Below are 18502 nucleotides of genomic sequence, written 5' to 3' on the forward strand. Positions count from 1 at the left end.
TCGGGGCAATCAAATACCCCCCCTTAAAGTGTTCTTCTGTCATTTTCTAAAAAAAACTCACTTGTGCATAAACCGAGAATAGTTGTTCATCAAATCCCAGACTTAGTACAATTTCATGTGTCTGTGATGTGGAATGGTTTATATCTCATACATCCGTCTGTCTATTTTTTCATTCACGTGCATATGCAATGTTTGGGCATAAAAATAAATTATGTTTGGGCATAAAAATAAATATGCATATTAGTAGTATGGTCTACATCCCGCTATAGTGAAGTACAAAACTCGATCCATTTTCATATTCTTGGACCCTATGACGGAAAAATAAAAAATATAAATGTCATAATTAACCTATCAATGACTTTCTCTTCCATTCGTGGTTATGAACGTTTTTTTATTTTTTGTATTTTTACTAGTGAGATTTTATAGCCCCTGGGAGTCTAACCAGCGACTGGGCCCTTGCCAGCTGCTAGCCCACCCAGGTGTGCTACGCCCCTCGGAGATGCCCTGGTCTCTATCAACTTGGAAAGGTTAAATATCACAGAAAAGCAGGTGGAGAGGCACTTGTTTTTTTGCTCTCTATTACCCTATAGTTAACATTCTTTTATTTTTTACTGCCATATCATATATGATCGCCAACTTCTTAATCTTAAGCTGCATTCTTCTTTTCTTATGCATGTATATCTTCACATATATCATTACGTTTTATGCATATTTTGTTCATCACACTACAGGCTTGGAAGCATTGGCTTGTCCTGCTTCTCTACTTCTGCATGTTGTTCTCTTTCGCGAGAAGAATGAATTCTCATTGAAATGCAGGATTCTTTCTTCTTGTGTGGCATCATTTAACATTTTGAAGAACAATAGAAGATGGACCCAGCGATCAAACTCATGGAAGAACTACAAGCTAATTGTGAACAAATAACTAGAGAAGTGCAGTTAGAAAGTTCCGTGACAGGCATGCAATTTCTATAAGATCATTTGGTGGGCCGACATATGTCTATAAGGAATTTCAGACATTATGGCTGTCTTAACGTAAATATCCGCTTAAGTGATTGCGTTTTGGGATATTACGTCATTTTAGATAGTATGGGGTAATTTTGAAATGTATAGATACCAGTACGGAATTACGGACTCTTTGATGGGTGGAATCTGTAATTGTCCTTATTATAAAATGGTAGTGGTCCCTGGGGTCGTGCAATGGTTGCCTGAAACATTGGTTTCTAGGGTTTTCCTCTTCACCATCTGAGAGAGACCTCAAGCGCGCCGCACGTACCATGAAAGACCATGCTGCGATCTTCCCGTGCATCAGATCAAATGGATTCAGGTACGCTTCCGCTTCAGTTTAAGGTTTCGTTTATTTCAATGATTAGGAAAGAGCATGATCCTGTTTAGGGTATATACGTTTGGTTTTGTATATGCGTTATGGGGAAAAATCCTAACATTTGGTATCAGAGCCTATGCTCGTTGTTGAATCGTTGTTTTTTTGGCGTTCTTCCCATTTGGATGTTCCTTTTCTTCAGCTGCAATTTTGGTTTTCAAAAAAAAAAAAAAACGTTCGAGGGGCAAGCAACGGAAGCCGTCGGGCTTCCGCTGCAGTCGCCTGAGACGCAAGGGGTAAAGCAAAGGACGGCCGGTCTTCGGCGGGCGTCCGTCGCTAGAAGGCGACGGCCGGCTGCCGGCCGTCCTCGCTCGTCCCGCCGGTGGGTCCCTTGCGGCCATCGCAGCCACGAAAGGGGAAGGAACGGGAAAAGGGGCAGAACGTTAAAGAGGGGAAACCGACCAGATTCGGCCGGTTTCCGGCGGGCGTCGGCCGGTTTCCGGCGGGCGTCGGCCGGCCACCGTGGCGGCCGACGTCCCGCGTTGCTGGTGGCACCCGCCGGCGGCCACCCACGGTGTTGGGTGGCCCGCCGGTGGAGCTTCACCGCCCGCCTGCCGTTCGGCAGGCGAGCGGTGGAGACGACGCCCGCGACCGCTCGCGCGGTCGAGCGGGTGGGTCGGGTCTTGAGAGACCCGATCCGGATCCATCAGTTTTAAAAAAAAAAAAAAAATTTGTCGCCCGCCCGCGCCTCGCAGTTAAAAGATTTTGGACCGGGTCGGGGCCGGCAGGACCCGACCCGTATCCATACGGCCTGGTTTTAAAAACTCGAACCGATTCATTCGGTTTCAGACCGGTTCAATACGATTCAGAATCGATTCGGTCCGATTCAGACCGGTTCGAACCTTCTAGGGACCAGTTCGAACCTTTCAGATCCGATTCGGACCATTTGGGGACCGGTTCATTCATTTCAGAACCGATTCGAACCATTTTCAAACCGATTCAGGGCTTTTCAGAACCGGTTCATTCAGTTTTGGAACCGATTCTAGCATTTCAGAACCGATTAAGTTGATTTTTTAACCGATTCAAGCATTTTCAGACCGGTTCACTTGATATTTAGACCGATTCAGGGCTTTTCAAACCGGTTCATTGAGTTCCAGAACCGTTTTTAGCCAATTTTAACCGGTTCAGTGGGTTTTAGAACCGATACGGTTTATTTTTGACCGATTTGTCCAATTTTTAGACCGGTTCAGCCCTATTTAGGGGCATGTGGGTGTTCTAGTTGCGGTTTAAGAACGATAAGGGCCACTTTAAGGCCAATTCAGTGGTTCTTGACCCACTTAAGTACAATTATGGTATCGGTTTATAAAATTTTGGACTCTTTTGGGTCCATATCATTGAATCATTTGGTTTTGGATTTAATGTAGGGCAAATTTGTGTGTAATTTGGTTTATGCATCAAGTTTTGGATTCATGTAAGGCAATTTTGTATGTGTCACGTCATTGAATCATTTGGTTTTAGATTCAATGAATGACAATTTTATATGTAAATTTTAATTCATGTATCATGTTTTGCATGTTTTTTAAATTTATGGGTGTACTTTAGATGAATGTTTGGATTATGAATTTTGATCTTTGGCCATGTCTGTTGTTTGAAATGAGTACGTTTGTACTTTATGTCGCCAAAGTGACCTCTATTGTACGAATTTGCTTGTTTTAAACATTAGATGATAGTATACTTGATCCATGCGGACAATGATCAGCCCAAAGGAGGATTGTTGTTTGGTCAGGTTTAAGTATACGGGGCAATGAATATGTGATAATTTTTTTCAGGTTTTCATGTGAATAGCGAGTCAATCCAAAGATAGGCTCGTTGTTTGACAGAGTTAATTATCTATATTCATTGTTGACCAAGAATACCACTTGCAGTTAGTATTTCAATCCAAATCTTGGATATTAATGTTGCATCGGTACCTTGTGATGGGATTCAGGCCATTGTATTTAACTTCATTTATATTTGTTATTTCATCTTTGTACATGTATTGGTTGTGAGCATGTTTGGTATTTTTGTTGTTCTTTGTACAGTGAGTTCTGCTTCTATGATATCTGCAAATTTGAGTACTGTTCCTGAGTTAAATGGTTCGAATTTTAAGGACTGAAAAGAAACTGTTATGATTGTTCTGGGTTGTATGGATCTTGACCTTGCATTTAGGGAGTTGTGCCCACCTCATCCAACAGATCAAAGTTCCCATGAGAATAAGCAGTACTTTGAACGGTGGGAACGCTTAAACCGCATGTGTCTAATGATCATGAAGAGATCAATCCCAGAAAATTTTCGGGGATCTATTACTGAAAAGGCTAGTGCCAAGGCGTTCCTTGAAGAGATTGAAAAACGTTTTGCTAAAAATGAAAAGGCTGAAACAAGCACTCTTTTGAGTAAACTTGTGACACTGAAGTATAAAAGTAAGGGGAACATACGGGAGCACATTATGGAAATGTCTCATCTTGCTTCAAAATTACAGGCGCTAGGTCTGAGGTTACCCGAAGACTTTATAGTGCATATGGTTCTTCTTTCTCTTCCACCACAGTTTGGACAGTTTAAAGTTAGTTATAACTGTCAGAAGGAGAAATGGATTCTTAATGAGCTCATTTCGCACTGTGTGGAAGAAGATGAGAGATTGAAGCATGATAGGATAGAAAGTGTTCACTTGGCTACTACGCCTAAAAGTAAGAAAAGAAAGACTATTAAGGAAATTGCAGTTGATCACGCATCCATTAAGAAACAGAAGAAGCATAAGGAAGGCAAATCAAGCTGCTTCTTTTGCAAGGATGAAGGTCATATGAAAAAGGATTGTATTAAGTATCACGCATGGCGTGAAAAGAAAGGTACGATTCTTACTTTGGTTTGTTCTAAGGTTAATTTAATTTCAGTACCAAGTTACTTGTGGGTAGATTCGATTGCTACTACTCACATAAGTGTTTCCATGCAGGGCTGCCTAAATTGTCGGACGCCAATTAATGCTGAAAGATTCATCTATGAGGGCGATGACATGAAGGCGAAGATTGAAGCCATAGCAGATTTTTTGAGTTATTGTTAAAGACTGGTTGTTATTTGAATTTGATAGAAACTTATGTAATACCGTCTTTTAGACGGAATTTGGTTGTTATTTCCTTACTGAACAAATTTGGTTATTATTGTTCATTTGGAGGAAATAAATTTAAATAGTTTCTGCATTCAAATTTGAATTCCACTGGTTCTTTGTCTAGTAGCGATAACCTTTATTTGCTTGATACGGTTGCTTCATATAATGAAACCTTGCATGTTACGTTTAGTGGTACTAAAAGAAAATTAGCCAAAGAAAATTCTGCTATGTTATGACATTGGCGCTTAGGACATATCTCTGAAAAGAGAATATAAAGGCTTATGTCAAAAGGAATTCTTGAGTCCCTTGATTTTGCAAACTTTAATGTCTGCACTGAATGTATACAGGGAAAATGAACAAACATTAAGGGGTTATAAGTTTTATTTAATCCATTCAGTAAGTCTTTCTTTGAAAGGGAAACGCCCATTTCTTTGAGGATATTGAGTTTGGGAGGTGATCAGGTTATGAACATTGCTTTCGAAGAGGGACCTGAGTCCACTCTATCTAGAAGAAGGCAATGATGTCGATCTCCATACTGAAGAAAAAACTCAACAACCTCAAGAAAATTAAGTAGATGTGTCACATAGGAAATCCATATATGGACTAAAGCAAGTTTTTCAGTCAATGGTATTACAAACTTCATCAAGTTATAGTTTCATTTGGTTTCGAAATTAATATGGTTGATGAATGTATATACCAAAAGTTCAGTGGGGGCAAATTTATCTTTCTGGTTTTATATGTCGATGATATATTGTTGGCAAGTAATGATGTTGGCATATTGCATGAAACTAAGATTTTTAGTCAACAAAGTTTGACATGAAGGATCTTGGTTGTGCATCTTTTATATTGGGGATCCAAATATTTCGAGATCGTTCTCGGGGTATTCTTGGATCATCACAAAAGGCCTACATTGATAAGGTGCTTCAGCGATATGACATGAAGGATTGTAAACCATGAAAGACTCCAGTTGCTAAAGGAGACAAGTTTAGTCTCAAACAATGCCGTAAAAGTAAAATCGAATCTAAAGTAATGGAAATGTTTCCCTATTTGTCTGTTGTGGGAAGCCTTATGTATGTTCAGGTTTGTACTCATTTGGATATTGCATTTATCATTGGAATGTTAGGCAGATACTTAAGTGATTCTGGTATGGGTCATTGGAAAGCAGCCACAAGAGTTTTGAGGTACTTTAAAAGAACATAAGATTTTATGCTCACATACAGGAAGTCAGACCAGTGGGAGATCATTAGGTATTCAGATTTTGACTTTGCTGGGTGCCAAGATAATGACATTCAATCAGGTTTTGTGATTACAGAATTTTGTCACGAGGCTGCGCATTATGTATGGTATAGAAATACCACTAAGGTTGTTGTGTGACAATAATTCAGCAGTCATGTACTCTTATAACAGCTACAATTTGTCAAAGTCGAAGCACATCGACATTAAGTTTTTGGACTGTTAAAGAGGGGATACAGAATGGTCAGGTGTCTTTAGAGCATATTGAGACAAACTCTATGATTACAGATCCGCTTACCAAGGGTTTAACACATAAGGTCTTTCACGAACATGTTGTTCATATGGGGGTGTTATCCTTGGATGATGTGCTAGTTTAGTGGGAGTTTGTATTTTGTTTGCTCTTATGTATGGACACATATTCAGTTTTCTGCAGAATAAAGTTTAAAGTTCTTTGGTTCTATTCTGTGTATATATGTTAGGTTTTGATCTCCATAAGGTTTTAAAGTTGGACCAGTTGAGAATAGACATGTTGTAATCACGTTACATGTAATTCTCATGCTATACATCCATATCAGATTTATGTCATTGATTATGTTAACATTTGTGATTATTGAAGGTTTAGCTAATTTTATTATAGCGAAAGCCGCTTTGGTTCTGTGTTGATATGGTCATGGACGAGATTGGTGAAAATGACGTTTATAAGATAGCAATTATGAGCTCCTAAGGTTTTATGTAATGTCTGAATGTATAAAAACATATTTGGCCCAAGTGAGAGATTGTAAGATCATTTGGTGGACCGACATATGTCTATAAGGAATTTCAGACATTATGGCTGTCTTAACGTAAATATCCGTTTAAGTGATTGCGTTTTGGGATATTACGTCATTTTAGATGGTATGGGGTAATTTTGAAATGTATAGATACCAGTACGGAATTACGAACTCTTTGATGGGTGGAATCCGTAATTGTCCTTATTATAAAATGGTAGTGGTACCTGGGGTCGTGCAATAGTTGCCTGAAACATTGGTTTCTATGGTTTTCCTCTTCCCCATCTGAGAGAGACCTCAAGCGCGCCGCAGGTACCCTGGAAGACCCTGCTGCGATCTTACCGTGCACTAGATCAGATGAATTCAGGTACGCTTCCGCTTTAGTTTAAGGTTTCGTTTATTTCAATGATTTAGCAAGAGCATTATCCTGTTTAGAGTATATACGTTTGGTTTTGTATATGCGTTATGGGAAAAAATCCCAACAATTTCAAGTCAGGAAGATGTAAAGAAGATTAATGGTAGTGAACTCAAAGGTCTCGTTCATCTGAAGAGGTTCATTGTTTAAGGTCTGATTCATCTGAAGTGCTCGTAAAATACATGTTAAACTTGAAACTGTAAAACTTAAAAGTTCTCCTCATGCTTATCATGCTGAGTTTCTGTTTTAGCTTTAAGAGCTGAGATTGGTTTGAAGCATTGTCACAAATAGATAAATATCGGCAAGATTTTTTTTGGATATTTTTCAGCAAAGTTTTTTTTTTTTTGGAGAAAATCTCTATAATTTAAAAAATTAAAAAAACCATAAAAAACCTTAAAGCTCTAAAAAATATAAAATATTAAAATCCCAAGAAGAAATCGCTGATTGTAAAGATCTTTTTGTGAATCGAATCAGTCAATCACTAAGCGCTGAACCCAATAGTTTTGAATATATTTAGAAAAATATGAAAATATTTTTAAAATTAATAATTGAAAAGTGGAAATAATGAAATGCCATAAAATCTAATTGGTTTGCTGCCGACTCTATTGAAATCAGTCGATTCAAGCTGTAACAGTACCACTTGCATGCTTAACATTTATTGGATTATCAACTTGCCACTTAATGGTTATTATGCTTACATTTCCCATCAAGAAAGTAAAGCATGCTGATATTCATTTACAAAATTTATTTTAACGTACTTTAACGGGAAACGACTTTTCAGCATAAATAACAATAATTGAAGCAAACTGATGCACCGGACCAGGAAAAAAAAACTCTAAATTAAATTAGAAAATCAACAAATTATCTTTTAGTAAGACACATGAAAGTCGAATTTAAAAAGGAAAAAGAAAGAAATATCGAGGTGAAAAGGCAAGCAAGAAACAAAGAATATGATTGTGCATGTAGGCTAACGTGTGATGTTTTGAAGAACAACGACAGCACAGTGGTAGAGCTAGAAATTTTTTGTTAAAAAGCATTTTAAGTTTAAATATTTTCAAATATTAAGGGGCATTCTTAAGTAAAAAAACTGAAAAATAATGAAATTTTACATGTAAATAAAGTAAATAATGTGGGATAGTGTGTGCAATTGCCTACACCAGCTACAAGGTAGCTCCACCACTGCGACAGCATAAACATTTTAATTTTTCTGGCTTGCTGAAAAAATAAAATACGTAGAAGAGCTCTATATATTTGGTGAATAATTTTGCTGGGGCAAACGACGATCAATTTGAAGACTCATAAACGTCGTTATTATTCTGTCGACCTGAATTGGCTTTCTAAATTAAGTGGTTCTGAGCCAATTCAATTTGATGTTTTTTTTTTTGGTTTAAACATATGCCAGTTTCTTTTTTTTTCTTTTTTTCTTTTTAAGGGTGAATGGTTCATTCCACCGCTCTAAGAGAAGCTACTGCTCGCTTGTGCTTACCCCTAGGTTTTTAAAAAGCATGTTTTTCAAACCTTTTATGACTTAAAGGTAAAGCACACTGAGACATGACAATTGCAGAGTTGATATATAGACACACTTTTTCTCTTTTTCTTCTTCTTCTACTTGTCAATGAACTTCTCAGGATGTCATAGGCAGTGAATTGCCTGACCCTCCCACCTCTCGATTTGCATCGATTTTCTATAAAATGTGAAAGATCATTTGTCTTTTGGAGATTGATTTTTTTAAATAACAATCTTTTTTGGAGATTGATTTTTTTAAATAACAGTCTTTTTTGGAGATTGATTTTTTTAAATAACAATCTTAATCGGCTGGTAAATTATAGAATATGTTTGGTGTCTACATCAATATTATAACTCAAACAAGTTGCCAATTTCACACAATGGTAAAAGTAATAGTAAAGTCTGCTTGGATGACACCTTCTTCTTACCAGTTTTGAGGAAAAAAAAAACTAGGATTTATAAAAATCAAGTTTTCTAATCAGTTTTAAAAACTGTCTTTTTGTTTGGGTAACACATCCAAAGCCTCATGTTCGAATAAGTTAAAAGGGGATCAGGTTTTTCACTCCCTTTTACAAAACTAGCTTTTGTCAAAACTGGGTTTTGTTTGAACAATACCGAGATTTGATGTCATCCAAGCGCTTCAAAAATCTAGTTTTGAAGGCAAATCCTGTTTTTTGAAGTCTCCCCAAACACTCTGCAACTTTTTTGGTTTTGGGTAGCTTTTAAGTATAAACCCAGATCGATCATGTCAAGCATTCGAGGAAACGTCATATTTAGTCAGGTAGAAATTTTTGCTCGACCAGATCAATAATCTTAGGTGCAAAACAAAGAATATACGGGAGTCTGGTTAATTTGAAGTGTAGATTATATCGCCTCCTGTGGCGTCTGGTCCTTAACTTTAGTTTGTTCTTTTTGATAAGTCTCTGTATAGATGGTGCCAGAAACTTAGGAAAAATCATGCCTTTTTTTCCCAATATGTAGGTTCATTATAAGTTCGAAAAATTAGAGCTTTGCTCTTTATAAACTTTCATAAACTACTCCTCCCCCCTTGTTCTTAGCTCATAGATTGCATTTATGCCGTCAGGATCGGCCACCATACTGGAGCCAGTTCGAACTCAAGTTCATCTTAAGTTTACCAAACCGAGGTCCTTTTGTCACGGCCCAACAAAGGAGAAAACGAGACCACTTACGATGTTTCCAATTCTGGACAACAGGAACACTGTTATGGACTGGACGCCGTCCCGTCTCTTGTCCTCCACCTTTCGGATGAGCGAGAGGTATTAATCCCACCACCCGAAAAAGGCCCGAAGGCCCCCCCATTCCCCCTGCCTCCGAGGTCCTGAGCTATGTCGGTGTCGGCGATAGCAACGGTGCACCCTTTAGCTTGGATGCTGCGCCCTATCGCCTTAAGACACAGGAACATAGCGCTCACGGGAATCGAACTAAAGACCTGCCTTAATACAAGCTCCTAACTCGACCAACTACCCTATGCCCCTTGAGGCTCCTGTCCTCCACCTTCAATGGGTTGTCATCTCTCCCTCTCTTTCTTCTTTTTCGTTAACTTGTCAAACTCATGGTTCGTCAACACCACACGTTATCCTTATCTCATGTAATGTGGCCCAACTGGACACTATTTGGCTCCATATATTTTTAAATATTATTTTTTCCTTTAATAAATAATTTTATATTAAAATTTATTTTTATTTTTAAAAAATGTTTGTTCATGCTAAGCAGGTTGAACCAGGCTGGACTAGGCTCAGGTTTTGGGTTGTGGCCCGGCTCGAGCTCCACTGTTATGTTACCAGGTCGGGCTGATGCACAAGCTTAATAGCGACTGCTTGCCTAGGTCTAACTGGTTATGCTAACTTGATATAGAGTGTGCACACATATTATATGTTATGAAAGACACAATATTTGAAAAACTGTCCCTAAGTATCATACTGCAAGAGCATTATCAATAGCTTTTGATATAGCCACAGTAAAAAGAAGTGTCATACTGCAAGAGCATTATCAATAGCTTTTGATATAGCCACAGTAAAAAGAAAAAACATGTCCTATAAAATCAAGCACAAGATGGAGCTCATTCATAAATTAAGCACAATTCCAAATGATCACTATTATAAGAACTGTACACTGATTATTTGTCTGCCAAGATGCTTGGACATCTATACATCCCCGATTACTTGGCATTCACTAACAAATTCAAAGAAGCTCGCTCAACGAGTGCCCATTATTTTGAAATGAGATGATTTTTGTTTTTTTTTAACAAAAATTTACCATTGAAAATGGTCTAAATAGGTCCACTAGCAACATTTTTTGTCGGATTATATATATATATTGAAATTATCCAGCTGCTAGATATTGTTAGATCACTAAATGGCGGAGGTAGAAAATTTATTTATGTGTGGAATTGCCATTACTATGTATAACTTTGTAAAATACCAAATGCATCAATATAAAGATAAAAAAAAATTATAGGGTTAATGTGGCCAACTGCCTACAACTGTTTATATGTGGGCTAGGCTTCGACATACCTCAGGCCTACTTTCATCCAGTCACTCATCAAATCGAGCCGTCTGCAACTTCACGACAGGTAGAATAAAAATTTAAGTTTAGGTCAAGAAAAACTTTTCACTATCTAATGTTTATATCGCCTAGTGTCTGCTTGGTGAGGGGCGACACAGTGTAAATCACATGTGATTGGTATCGGTGGTCATTGTCATGTTTCAGTATCAATATTATTTTCTTAAGTAGTAAATAAGCGTCACATCTAATTGAATGACGAACCGTTAGTTCCAATCAAATTTCCAACAATCAAAAGTAATATTATTTAATCAAACCTAACGAAGCCACTCGCCACGATTCACGGCACTACTCAGCTTGAATATCGACTTTGTAATTGAAAAAAGGAAGCAAGAAACGAAACTACGCGATGGGGAGAAATTATTGAAATGACCGCTTAGTCGCTTTCTCCATATCCGTTACTCCAAAAGCCAAAAAAAAAAGAAAAAAAAGAAAGACATGGGCGATGTAAAAGGGTTCCCACTTCCATCACACGTTAGGCTAATCACCCAACCAGATCCAGATTTGGACTCGGATTTGAAAATATACGAGAAAAAAGGAACAACACAAAGCTCCAAATTCTACTCCTAATCGGATTTGAGTATACCAAATGAGAATTAGAATTTGGATATACGTGTACCTGATCCAGGTAATCGGAAATGGATTTGGATCAAATATCTAGATCATCCTGGAAAAGAACAGACCGTTAATTCCGGGGCTCTGATACCCTGAAATATTTCAGGTGGTCCATAACGTGCTCTGAATTATATATATATATATAAGCCATGAATTGCGGATTCGGTGGGAAAGCTAATATAAAGATAAGAGCATTTCGCCTGCATGAAGACCAATGTGGACCCTACATTTGGATCGGACGAACCCTAATTGGATCTGAGGCGGAACACGTTAACCAGTGGGTCCTTTTGAAATTGAGTGCGAGTCTGACAAGGAAGCTGTTGATTCATTAAATGGTCGCAGGCGACGAGAAGGTTCAAATTGTCCATGGTCCAAACCTGGACACTTCTGACCCGGCTCCATGCCCGCGTCGTCGTCCGGTCAGATTAGGGTTACAGGTTCCGTGGTTTTCTTTTTCCGATTTAGAGTTCAAAGCTGTTTGGGGTTTTAGTGGCTCTATGGTACATTCTTCATGCCGTGTACACTAATGTTTTTAGTTTAGATGTTCAATTGAAAATATGTCTTGAAATAGACATTGAAGCCGACCAACTATACTAAATCTTTTTTATTTGAAGAATTCTTTTTAATCAATTTTATTGAATTAAGAAACAAATATAAAACTATACATTTTCAAGAATATATAAAAAACACTTATTTGACCTTTCATAAAAAACACAAAAACTTGTAGCCATACACGTAAACACACGCACATACACGATGCTCAGCAATTTTACAATTCGCTCCTCAACTTGAATAACTAAAATCATTTTCCTAAAATGAAATGGCACAATTACTTTTAAGAAAAAGCTAAAAGGGAAACGTATTTTCCACATGATATGATTTCCTTTTGCAAATTGCATGTCTACTAACTGGCGGTAATGGCATTAAAAGAAGAAGATATGTTTTTTAATAAAATGCAAATGCAACATGAACATGGCAATAATCAATGTCTTAATTATTTAGAATTTCCCAATATAAAGCTCCTTTGCTAAATAAAACTACTTGTCCTTTAAAAGAAATGCACGGCCGCAGCTTTAAGGCAAATGATATAACAAAAATGATATACATGTGACGTAAACTCATTTTTCTAAAGGAGTGTTTGATTCAAAAAGGAGGACCCCAAGTGTGACCTACATTTCTTAGTCGGAAGAACTGTGAATTTAATGTGAATCTTTTGCTGCATTTAGTTTAAAAGTCAAGAGAAACCCTTAATCTACTTTGATATGAGATATTCAATATTTGAAATCTCTGAACTTGAGATCAAGCCGTTTTATCTTAAATCATACATTCATCAACAACCATGAATTTAGTATGGATTGTTTGCTACACCAACAAAAACATGTCTAGTAATCAAAATTTAAGTGTAATCAAGCATTCCGTAAATATATTAAGTAAGCTATCAGCTAAGTTCTAAGATACTGTATGTACTTTTTTTTCGAAAAAATAAGTATGTTTTGTTGTTCAATCATTTCTAAAGAAAAAAAAAAACAAAGTGGCTTAAGGGAACCGATGCTTGCAGTTATAGAGCTGCAACAATATATAAGCCATGCAAAGCCGTTGCCAAAGATTAAATGAATAATACAAATGAGAAGATTAAATTTTATCGGTAACAATAAAGTATATAATATGCAAGAATTCTTATGTAGGTTTATGGAATAAAGATAAATAAACTAAAAATGAACAAGAAAGTAAATGAAAAGAAACATGATAACATCAAACACCGATGACCCGACGTTCCCCAGAAAACGCGTCTTCCCTTTCCGAACGCACCGCTCTGTATTCGAATAATAGAAAAGGAAAGAAAACGGGGGAAGAGAGAGAGAAAGAAAGAGAAGAAGAAGAAGAAGAAGAAGAAGGAAGAAACCCTCCGCTTCTCTCTCCGCTTGCTTCGCCCGACCGAAGGGAGCACCTCTCTCTCTCTCTCTCTCTCTCTGCCACCCCCCTCGTCCTCTCTCTAGCGCTCTCCCTCTCTCTCCCTCTGTCTGCAAAGGCGAGAGCTCCATGGGTCGCCGTCGACGGCGTCAGGCGACGGCCGTCGATCACGCACTATGGGTGCTCGCCCTCATCGCGTTCCATTTGTTCTCCGTGGTCTTGGGAGCCACATCCGCCGACGACGTCACGGCGATGACGGCCCTCTCAAACGCCATCGGCGGCGATTCTTTGGGGTGGAAGGGAACCGATCCCTGCAATGCTTGGCGTGGTGTAAAGTGCGACGCTAACCGCGTTACCTCCATCCAGCTTGCAAACGCCGGCATATCTGGTACCATCCCCTCCAAAGCCATATCTGCCCTCACAATGCTCACCACCCTTAGCCTCCAGGGAAACCATCTCACCGGCGCTCTTCCTTCTTTTGCCGGCCTATCGTCCCTTCAGACCCTGTACCTCGATAACAACAATTTTTCCTCCGTCCCTCCCGGGATCTTCTCCGGCCTCACCAGCCTGCAGAACCTCCATCTCGACAACAACCAGTTCGCCCCCTGGGTCATCCCTGACCTTTCCGATTCCACCAGCCTCCAAGCCTTCACCGCCAGCAATGCCTTCATCACGGGAACCATTCCGGATTACTTTGGAAAAATGGTGAATCTTCAGTCCCTCAGGCTTTCCTACAACAACCTCACCGGCGGGCTGCCTACCACCTTCGCCGGCTCCGGCATCCAGAACCTCTGGCTCAACAACCAGCAGGGTGAGAAGCTTAGCGGCTCAATTGAGGTTCTTGGTCAGATGACGAGCCTTGTTCAGGCCTGGCTACACTCGAATGCTTTCACCGGTCCCATCCCGGACCTCACCAAATGCACGTCTCTGGTCGATCTGCAACTCAGAGACAACTCCCTCACAGGTGTCCTGCCCTCCTCCCTCTTCTCCATGCGCTCTCTGCTCAACATTTCTCTATCCAACAACCGTCTCCAGGGTCAATACCCCAACTTTAACAGTTCTGTCACACAAAACATAGGGACCTTGAATAGTTTCTGCCTTCCCCAACCTGGGCCCTGTGATCAACGAGTCGATATCCTCCTTGCGATTGCTGCGGCGGTAAACTACCCACTTGATTTCGCCAACTCCTGGAAAGGGAATGATCCTTGCAGCGGGCCCTGGTCGGGTGTCACCTGCGATGCGAAGGGGGTCATCACCGTGCTCAATTTCGCAAATCGTCGTTTGGTCGGAACCATCTCCCCGGCAATCGCAAACCTGACTGGCCTGAAGACGCTGTACCTCAGCAACAACAATCTGACAGGACCCATCCCTGCGAGCCTCACCACTCTGCAGAATCTGCAGATAATTGATGTCTCCAACAATAATCTTACCGGTGCTGTACCGGCATTTAGCCCGAACGTTACGCTGAAGAGTTCGGGCAATCTATATCTGGGCACTGGTGGATCCTCCGGTGGAAGTGGAGGATCTGGAGATGATGGTGGTGGTGGGACTGCATCTGGCTCGTCTGGGTCGGCGGCGCATGGTGGATCGCTGTCGGCCGCCGCTCGAGTGGGAATAGGAATAGGTGTTGTATTGGCGCTAGTGATTGTTGCTGGGCTAGTCTTTTGTTACTTTTGCAAGTCCAAGGGACGGGGATTCGGACGCGTGCAGAGTCCGCCTTCTTCTGCAAATGGGCTAGGAGAGGTTAAACTTAACGTTGGCAATGACAATACCAATGTCACTAGTGAGGAACACAGCGCGTCCAGCAGTTTGCCCGACCCTGGTAGCATGGTGATATCGATCCAAGTGCTTCAGGAGGTGACGAACAATTTCAGCGACTCGAACGAGATAGGCCGGGGAGGTTTCGGAGTTGTTTACAGAGGAGAGCTTCATGATGGGACCAAGATTGCAGTGAAGAGGATGCAGGGAGCCACAATGGGAGGCAAAGGCATGAATGAGTTCTTGGCGGAGATCAATGTGCTGACGAAGGTGAGGCATCGGCACTTGGTGGCGCTGCTCGGCTACTGCATTGAGAGGAACGAAAGGCTTCTGGTTTATGAATATATGCCACAGGGGACGTTGGGGCAGCATCTATTTGAAGGACCAGAGAACGGTTTCTGTTTTCTCAATTGGAAAGCAAGGCTGACCATTGCATTGGATGTCGCCAGGGGAGTTGAATATTTGCATAGTTTGGCATTGACTAGTTTCATTCACAGGGATCTGAAACCTTCCAATATACTGTTGGATGATAATATGAGAGCAAAAGTTTCAGATTTTGGCCTTGTAAAACTTGCACCTGAAGGGAAATACTCAGTGGAGACACGATTGGCCGGAACGTTTGGATATCTTGCACCTGAATATGCTGGTCAGTTGATTGGGTTCTCATGTCGTTCATTCTTTTCTTTATGCTTAAGTTCATTATTAGATGCATATAATGATATAATGGTCTATATTTTTGTTCTCGTCGTTTTGATGATTTGCCACATATTGTCAGTTTTAAATCATTTTACCAGCCCATATTATTTGCACTTGCTATAATTTCAGTCCCATTTGCATGATATTGATATCCTTAGTATGAATTGGAATTAATATGATGCTTGCATATTTCGTTTGACACGGTTCAGCTGAGGAACATTTTCCTCGTAGTCATGATGAGCTATAAGTTAATGATATTTAACCCATAGGTCCCAAGATAACTAATATTCTTCATACTCTTTCACATTACCTTTTCTGATGCCATCAATGAGCTAAAAAATATGAGCTGATGATTACCATAACTAAGCTCATGCCAGAAGTACTTATATTTCTGAGAGATAATTCTATCAGTCGCAATGTCTTCTATGATATCTTTCAAGGCTATGGATGCTGGTCTATGCTTCTTCCAGATCTAGTTGGTACATCCGAGGGCTTGGATTCTCCTTGATGTCCCTTGCACACAAAAGAAGGACCTCAAGAGTCGGTACATCATATGTCGCCCGTTGTAGTTTTTGTAAATATGTGCCTTTTGGAGTTTCAGAATCAGTTTCATTGATGTCAATATGAATGTTTGTAACGTCTGTTTTCTGGGGAACTTTGTGGAACTATATGTTTTCTGAAAACCAGATTATTGGACCTTATTATGTCATTACATGTTACCTGGGAATGATTGGAACGTCAACGATCATTTATTATGCCATTTAGATGGTTCTGTTTCGTTTTTTCCTACTTGGGTCGAACTTTGACCAAGCAACGTTATCATCATGACTTGTTCTCATAGAATTTTACATCATTTTGGGCTTGAATGGCGGGGGCCTGTTTATTCAACTGCACGACAAAGGAAGCTCTGGCGAAGCAAATGTATGGTAGGACCTTTTGCAATCGTTGAATAACAAGATAGCTGTTTCTAGCTGTCTTATTTGTATGTATGCCAGGTGGATCATATCTGTGAATTGAGCTTCCCACTGTGACCTGTTTCCTGTTTGGTCTGGAAGATCGTAGTGGGCTTAATCTAGGAGTAACCATTAATGATTATGGTATACCAGGAACTTGGTGTTTTATAATTTCATTTAGTTGAAGCTAAAAGTTGTGTCTTGCTGCACCAAGAAATGTCTTGAATAGTCACCATGCGATTTTACTGATTTGCCGTACAACAGTTCTTTCTCTCTGTGTGTGTGTGTGTGTGAATTATATTTTTGGTCAATAGTGTTGTTGGCACGCTGGTTTCAAGTAGGGCTTTGATAACATGTTCCAAGAATATTGGTTTCTACTTCTATCACTTTATTGGAGATCTGCTGCCTAAGACTTGCAATGTGGTTTTGTGCAGCTACTGGAAGGGTAACAACGAAGGTTGATGTCTATGCATTTGGGGTGATCCTCATGGAAATGATAACAGGTCGGAAAGCCCTGGACCAATCACAGCCAGAAGAAAGCTCCCATCTTGTGACATGGTTCCGAAGAATCTTGATTGGCAACAAGGGCGATGTCAGCAAGGCTATTGATCCAACCCTCAATTTAGATGATGAGGAAACGTTCAATAGCATTTCCGTAGTGGCTGAGTTAGCTGGCCATTGCACTGCCCGGGAGCCACACCAGAGGCCGGATATGGGGCATGCTGTTAGCGTGCTTGCACCGCTGGTAGAACAATGGAAGCCCAGCAGCAGAGATGAAGAAACAAGTGAAGGTATCAACTACGACATACCACTCTCAGTAGCTATACAAAGATGGCAAGCCAATGAAGGCAGCACCTCTATGATGACACAGTCGTTCTACAGAGGTACCACAAGCGTGGAGAATACGCAGTCCAGTATTCCGGTAGGTGCAGTTTTCCCAGATTCTGTGAACTGCCGATGAGAAAAGAAAGGAAAAGCAGTAATATCCAGTATTCCAATCGCCTTTTTCTTAATTCTGTTCTTTCAATTTTTATCTGTTTCAGCAGCTTTCTGCTCCCAATCTCTTCATTTGTTTGTAAAGGCAAGCAGACTAACAGAATTTGAGTTTAGGATGGCCTTCCAAGTGGTCGGAACTTGGGAAGCGGCCAGAGGAATTGCTTCAATGTGTAAAATTTTCCGTTTGGGGATACATATGTATCGTATATCACCACTTTTCCACCTTATGGTTGATTCTGTTAAGCAGTGAACTCTCTATGACAAAGCTAACGACCAAATTGATCGACTGCTATAATTTCTCATTAGTTTCAATAAGCAAATTCCATTCCGCTGCAGACGCCGGTCGAGAAACGAAAACAAGTGCTAGAGAGCCGGGAAATATGCAGGATATACACAACAAGAGATCCTCCATCGACTTTCTTCATCCCTACGCTTCCTTGCCTCTGTGGGCGAAGGAGTTTCCTTTTGTTTTATAATCTATAGTACTATGTCATGTTGTTTGGCTATTGAAGTGGGTGGAGCCGTCACATGGGTGGAAAGCCCACTAAAAAAGCCTTGATTGCCGTGGCTGGTGGAGGAGGGTTTTTTTCTTTTCTTTTTATGGTTCAGATG

General features: G+C 40.0%; 1 protein-coding gene across 1 annotated transcript; it reads left to right on the forward strand.

Moving 5' to 3' along the window:
* The first annotated feature begins 13399 nt into the window (after window positions 1–13399).
* Window positions 13400–18117, forward strand: LOC116247813 (receptor-like kinase TMK4). Its single transcript, XM_031620147.2, has 2 exons — window positions 13400–15891; window positions 17329–18117. The coding sequence occupies exons 1-2, from the start codon at window positions 13617–13619 to the stop codon at window positions 17853–17855; spliced, it is 2802 nt and encodes a 933-aa protein (XP_031476007.1). The 5' UTR covers window positions 13400–13616; the 3' UTR covers window positions 17856–18117.
* The last annotated feature ends 385 nt before the right edge of the window (window positions 18118–18502 follow it).

This window comes from Nymphaea colorata, chromosome 2 (genome assembly GCF_008831285.2).
Source record: "Nymphaea colorata isolate Beijing-Zhang1983 chromosome 2, ASM883128v2, whole genome shotgun sequence".
NCBI classification, from domain to species: Eukaryota; Viridiplantae; Streptophyta; class Magnoliopsida; order Nymphaeales; family Nymphaeaceae; genus Nymphaea; species Nymphaea colorata.